We start from the raw sequence: 7,071 nt of genomic DNA, 5'->3' as shown, positions 1-7,071 counted from the left end.
TACAAAAAGAAAATTGCACGGTAAATCTGCCACAGCTGTTCGTCAACATAGTTGTGCTGAACAATAGTTTGGCAAATGAATTCAATTATAATCTAGTTAATGTAATCAATAATTCGACCTAAAATAATCTATTTACAGAAATGATCGATAACGGTGAACTTACTACAGCTCAATAGATAAAACTTGAAATTAAATTTATTGCTGTGGTTTTATAACATTTACTTAAGTGCAATCATTTTGATAAGGTTGGGCCCAGAGGTTTACATGAAGAGACATCTTCTATAGGAGCTTTGTTGACTTTAGAATATCTCCGACCCTATAATTATCAGTCTGTGTGTGTGTTAATTAACGCAATACAATTCAAGCTGAATCGAGGGTATTTCATGGTTGAACAGATGGCTCCTAAGAAGCTTACTCTGATTCTGCTGATATTTGTTTCATTTTGTCAGTGTGAATGCGCCACTCGTGTTGAATCTGCTTGCGAGTTGGCTCCTGATCGTAAATTTTGTGAGTCCAGTCTCTATGCAAATTCAGCATCATCACAAGCAGATCCTAAATGTATGAGTGAAACTGCTATCAAGAAAAGCATAGGCGAAGCAACTCGTATTCGGCAGCTTATTCCGAGTACGTCCGGCGACTCTCAACAGAGCCGCGCGTTACAAGATTGCAGCCAACTATACGATCTTGCTGTGGACCATTTGACGGACGGTTTGTCAGAACTGTCTCAAAGCTCTGTACAATTGAAGCAAGCAGTGGATATTCAGAGTTTCTTGAGTGCAGCCTTGACCTACCAGGTCACCTGCCTGGACGGCCTCAAAGAAGCAAACGTCAAGCTCCGATCGTATTCATTTGTAGATCGCATATCGAATTGCTCGCGCTCTGTAAGTAGTTGTCTTGCGTTGGTAAGAAAGTATTGGATTGGCGGAACGGCCTCTGTCAAAATATCTGTCAACAATCGACGCCTGTTATCTGACGCCCCTCAAGTTCCTAGCGTGAACGATGGTTTCTTGTCTCAGTATGGATCGATGGACAACGGTTTTCCATCGTGGGTGTCTCGTGGGGACAGAAGATTACTTCTGCAAACTGCAAGAGGTGTCAGTTTAACGGGCAACGTGGTGACGGTGGCGCAGAACGGCAGCGGTAATTTCACCACAATTACTGATGCCATCAACGCTGCTCCAAACAAAAGTGCAGACAGGTTCGTGATCTATGTTACCGGAGGAGTGTACAAGGAATATGTAGCGATTCCTAAAAGCAAGTACAATATTATGCTAATCGGAGATGGAATGAATGTCACCGTGATTACCGGAAACAGAAGCGTTGTTGATGGATGGACTACATTTAATTCTGCAACACTTTGTAAGTTACTAAGAGATTGCTCTCTCCTCTCTTTTATCTTTTTGTTAGGGATTATTCTAATTAGCAATAGCATATTAGTTTGTACATAATACAGTATAGATAGATTGCAGTTATGGTTTTGAATTGGGATACTAAACTTGGGGAGTTGAAACGTTTGCAGCCACAGTTGGTAAAGGCTTTATTGCAAGGGACCTGACGATTGAGAACACGGCAGGCGCAGTGAAGCACCAGGCGGTTGCCCTACGAGTGGGAGCAGATCTGTCCGTTTTCTACCGGTGCAGTTTCAAGGGATACCAAGACACTCTTTACACACACTCACTTCGCCAATTCTACAGAGAATGCGAGATATACGGCACAGTGGATTTCATCTTCGGCAACGCTGCAGTAGTTTTTCAGGACTGCACTCTTCTTGCAAGGAAACCCATGGACAACCAGCAGAATCTTTTCACTGCTCAAGGTAGAACAGATCCAAATCAAAATACTGGAATTTCCATTCAAAATTGTAATGTTACAGCTGCATCGGATCTAACTCCTGTTATCGGCTCTTTCCCCACATACCTGGGTAGGCCATGGAAGGAGTACTCTCGGACTGTTTACATGCAGTCTTATTTAGACAGTTTAATCCAGCCTGCTGGGTGGTTAGCATGGTCTGGAGACTTTGCCCTGAGCACGTTATATTATGGTGAGTATGACAACAGCGGACCCGGGGCCGGTACTTCACAGCGAGTTACATGGGCTGGTTGTCATGTGATGAACATCACTAATGCTCAAAAATTCACTGTAACGTCATTCATCTCCGGCGACTCATGGTTACCAGCAACATCAGTAACTTATAACGGAGGCTTGTCCTAAGCATGAATTTTCCTTTTCATTAATCTTGCACTTTATCCAAGAAATTAGAAAGAATCCACAAGTAACCTTCTCTTTGCCTACAATCTTCTCTGTATTCATGATATTTAGTGATTTCCTCCTTGTCCCGGTGCATTTAAGAGCATCCGTTTAGAATATCTGTATGATTGCCCTATTGTTATTGTTATTACATTGGAGTGCTTAAGGATTTCACTTGCATATACACTAGTACTCGCAATAAAATGAGATGTAATGGTTACTTTCAATAATATATTGGAGAGTGCAAAATTAGAAAATGTTAAAAATATATATATTAGTCATATTTAGTGTACTTGCAATAAAATGAGATGTAATGGTTACTTTCAATAATATATTGGAGAGTGCAAAATTAGAAAATGTTAAAAATATATATATTAGTCATATTTTTTTGTAATGTAAATGAAGTTATTTTAAAATATGAAAATCTAAATACAAATGAATCTACCGTGAAATATCTTTACTGTACTTTGGGCACAAAAATATTAAATTTGAAACAGTTGAGTGAGTTTCTTTTTTACCTTTTATTTATTTATTTAACCCTCAATTTTTTTTGGATTGACCCACTTGTCTAAAATCACATACTGAGTTTTCTCATTATTGTTTTAAATTTATTTTCCCCACTCTTGGAATACATGTCAATGAGTCTTTCCTTGAATACGTTAAATTTATAAAAGTAGCTAACCAAAGGAAACAAATGTAAATAACCTCTTGAGGAACTTCTAAATTTGCCACAATCTAGAAGTATAGTTTTAAAAATAACAATTTAAATATTTTGGTAATAATAATATTACTACTATTATTGATAACCTTGTAAGAATAATAATTATTATTGCCGAATTAATTTATTTTACAGTTTTTAAAAACAATTCGTTTGGTTAAAGATTGTTTTATTTTACTTTAAAGGTTTAAATTATTTAAGCATTTTTTTTATTACATTTATATAACTTAATTTAAAATCTATTCAATTTGTTAAAGAGTTAGTTATTTTGCCTATTTAAAGATTGTATTCAATTTATATAAATTTTATATTAAAAAAAAAAATTAAACTAATACAAGTAAAGTACTCTTTTATATTATCTAAAAGTTGTCCTCAATTCCTTACATTTTAGAGAGTTAGCGAAATAAAGTTGAAAAATAATAATAATGGACCTCTATTTCACGTATGCCACTTAATTTATTTACTAATTTTCTTTTTTGGTGTATGTTGATATTATAGTTTTCATGCTTTAAAAAACTCTATACATAATAATTTAAATATATTAAAGTAGAAAAAATAATTATTAAGGAAAAATAAGGTTTTTAAGGGACCCTAAAACCTTCATAATAAAGAGTTGTTAATAGAAAATTCAGCCTACAACTCAACCACAAAAAAAAAAGAGCATACAAAGGAGAGACCTCTAAAATTGAAGGCCAAGAAAAGAAAAGAAATTACCTAACATAGATTCTTTAAAGATTCAACATGTTTAACTTCCATCTGACATAGGTTCTGAGACAAGTTCCTTAGATCATGCAATTCAAGCTTTGCTTGCTCCCTAGTCTTCATGAGATGCCCACGAGTCCAAGTTGATGGACCCCTACTGTCATTTTTAGGCTGTTTACACTTTTCACCCAAATGAAGGTAAATTATAATGTGTGCCCCCAAACTTCAAAGTGTGCACATTCTACCAGTGACTAACAAGAGGTTTTATCCATTCTACACTATTGTGAATGGTTTTATGGCTCATGATAACTAGATTTGTCAGATTGTAATAAATTCTCTTCATCTTGGCTTCAAGAACCCCTAGCCTACCTTCATAGTCCATCTTCCATGATGTTCTCAAGGATATAAATCTTTTTATCCTTTTCCTCATCAAAATTCAAATTGCTAACACTAGGTCCAAAGATAGCCCAAACATCACTTGCTTGAATGCAACCACTTTGCCTTTAATAGAAAAAATATTAATGTTAACCTGATTCATCTCTAGAAATAAGAATTTTGAAATCCTGAATGGGTCAATTGTGACATCCCTAGCAACATTCGTTGATGCATGTAGTAGCTTGTGCTAAAAGACAAAACGCAATGCTTAAAAAAAAAAAAGAGAAGTAGCCACAAGCTATTTCACCAGTTAGTTTACACAATGCATTGATGAGAATGAGATTTTTACAAATATACAAACCCTATTCTTATAAAGAAGAAATTGGGATAGTAGAGTACAAACAATGAGGATGCATGACCCAATTATATGTATAACCACTCCTACACAAAAAAAAAAAGAAAGAAAAACCTAACTTGATAGGTAATATGCATTTATGCATATATTAGATTACCTATCCCTAAGTAAACTTAAGAACTTGTACACAACATAAAATGCGTACAACAAAATACCCCCTTAAGTGTAGCTTAGGGAAAAATATATAAGACCTGTAATCAACAATTGAAAATGCAATAAGAGAAGCATTATGGGTCCCAATCGCATTGGTAAATATCTCACGACTATAGAAAAAGAGAAGAACCCTATGGGAGAAAGGTCCTCACCAAAATAGAGAACAAACAAATGCTTAAAAGAAAAAATGAAAGGAAGGAGGAATCCTCAAGAGCCCCAAGGACTAATTCCTTCATGAAGAGACAAATGATGTCTACCCCACAGGAGGAAAGTTGAGAGACTATGTTGGCCGCCCATAATGAATAATATCTTGCAAGAATGGTAAGTGTTTGATGACATAACAAGATCCACTTGTTACAAACAACTTGTCTCCTCTTAGGAAGAAACAAAACCATGCATACATGCAGATATGCTTCCCATTCTATATAGGAATTTGTAGGAAGAAGAATCATGTGATAGCTACTAGAACTATGTGAAAATTGATATGGAATAATCTACAAAGATGGAGATTATGTGTTAGCAGGAATTCAATGGATTTTATCAAAGAGGAGAGATAGCCCCTCAAATGTGTCCTCCAAATCTAAAAGACAATGATGTTCCTATTCATTAGGAATAATGGAAGTCTCAAGTGAAGGTGGATCAAGTAAGTCTAGTGAAGAATCAAGAACTTAAGCAGAAACCTCAACCTCATCGGAAGTCTTGAAATGCTCCAAAGTATAAAATTATATAATAGTATCATAATTATAAGGTATCTTATTAGGAGGATGAAGATGCACACTATAATATGAAAGAGTGTCATTTGGGAATGGCTAAAAAATCATGATCATCATATAAATCCCAAATTATATCCTAAAGAGCCCGAGGAAACTCAAAACCAAAAGTAGACCCTAAGATGTCATCATTTGCATGCATACTAGTAACTCCTAGGACATAATCTCTCTTACATTGTCAAGCAAATAGCTTATCGGGTTTACTAGGGAGATGAACTAGATCATACAAAAATGATAACAAATTAAGCCATCGAAGATGGGTGATAATTTCGTTTATCCATTTAACATAATTATCCCTCTTCATAATAATTAGAGATGGATGAAAAGAAAACCCCATTTTTAACTGTGACGGTTCTTAAAAAAGATAGAGATATAACCATCACACATATAATGGATAAACTTACAAAAAAAAATAATAGCCAATAAGGCTGAAAAGGAGTCAAAAACCTAATTTGGTTATTAAATATCCAATAAGTTTGGAATGATAATGTGGTGGTTGCATCCACCATGAACCTCCAAAGTATGACTTACAATGTCGCCACTCCACAAATAACAACTCCAAGTTAAATCTTTTATTGAAAAATATCCAAAGGATAACCAGGAAGTTTGAACATGCAGCAAAGCAGGAAGGAGGGAGGGTTTGAACATTCAATAGGAAAATGCAAGGTTTTTGGTTAGTCCTTCACTGGCGGATCTATAATGGTGGTGCTAAATGATGGCCAGAGTGTAGGTAAGGACAATGGGGTAGTTGTAGGTCAGTCTTCCATGAACCATGAAGATGAGGATGTTGGAAAGGATATCAATGAGCTAGGTTTTTTAGGTGGATCCAAGAGGTAAGTTTATTTCTACCAAATCTTTTGTGGGAGAAGGCCCGGCTCCTTAGAATATTGTGGGACTAGTTGGGAATAATAATATTCTTAAACAAGGAGGGTTAGACCAGAATCATAGTGCACAAAATATTATGGTCAATTCTAAGGTCCAGGGGACTATTTCTGAGAATGATGGGGTTGGTTTGGTGCCTAATCCAAAGCAAGGGGGCCCAACTAGTGTTATAAAAACCTAGGTGTCTCTTTTCAAGGTTAAACCAATAGGGAAATCATTCCTAACCCTGGTTGACAATATTACTAAAACTGAGAATGTTAAGTTTGCCATCTTAGTTTCTGATTCTATGGCTGCTAATAGTATTTCTTTAATGGTAATGTCACTAGTGGGAAATTTTATGGGTCCCAAACCTAATATTCAATTTGTTAGGGCTTATTTGAGGAGAAAATGGAGGTTTAAAGGACAGGTTGAATTTTTGGCCTTCCCAAAAGGTTTTTCCTCCTTTGCTCTCTATTGTGAAGAGGAAGTCTCTATTAATTTATGTGGAGGGCCTTGGCTTATTGGAAAATCCTCTTTGGCTCTTAAAAAATGGACATGCAACCTAGATTTATCAGACACTATTTTTGAGTTTGTCATTGTTTGGGTATGGTTACCTAGTTTACCTATGGAATATTGGAATGAAGATATTTTCAGAGGTATTGCAATCTTATTTGAAGAGTTACTATCCATTGACCGAATGACAATGGTAAGGAAGAGGTTGGTCTTTGCTAGAATATGTGTTGGTATTGTTCATTCAACAAATTTACCCTCTTCTATAGAAATTATTTCTAATCTTTCTCCCATTTGGGTTTCCATGAGATAAATCTTGG

The 7,071-nt window shown here is 35.6% G+C and overlaps 1 protein-coding gene across 1 annotated transcript; it reads left to right on the top strand.

Annotated features, from left to right (window-relative positions):
• The first annotated feature begins 335 nt into the window (after window positions 1–335).
• Window positions 336–2,429, top strand: LOC131030513 (pectinesterase). Its single transcript, XM_057961365.2, has 2 exons — window positions 336–1,359; window positions 1,520–2,429. The coding sequence occupies exons 1-2, from the start codon at window positions 384–386 to the stop codon at window positions 2,209–2,211; spliced, it is 1,668 nt and encodes a 555-aa protein (XP_057817348.2). The 5' UTR covers window positions 336–383; the 3' UTR covers window positions 2,212–2,429.
• Window positions 2,430–7,071: the final 4,642 nt, after the last annotated feature.

Source organism: Cryptomeria japonica, chromosome 2, assembly GCF_030272615.1.
Source record: "Cryptomeria japonica chromosome 2, Sugi_1.0, whole genome shotgun sequence".
NCBI lineage: Eukaryota > Viridiplantae > Streptophyta > Pinopsida > Cupressales > Cupressaceae > Cryptomeria > Cryptomeria japonica.
The sequence above is the reverse complement of the archived record's forward strand: the minus strand, read 5'-3'. Positions and strand labels throughout refer to the sequence as shown.

Bases quoted from the DNA above. Each gene is read 5' to 3' on its own strand.
- LOC131030513 (XM_057961365.2), top strand. From the start codon at position 384: ATGGTTGAACAGATGGCTCCTAAGAAGCTTACTCTGATTCTGCTGATA. The intron at 1,360-1,519 runs GTAAGTTACTAA...AAACGTTTGCAG, and splicing joins ATTTAATTCTGCAACACTTT to CCACAGTTGGTAAAGGCTTT.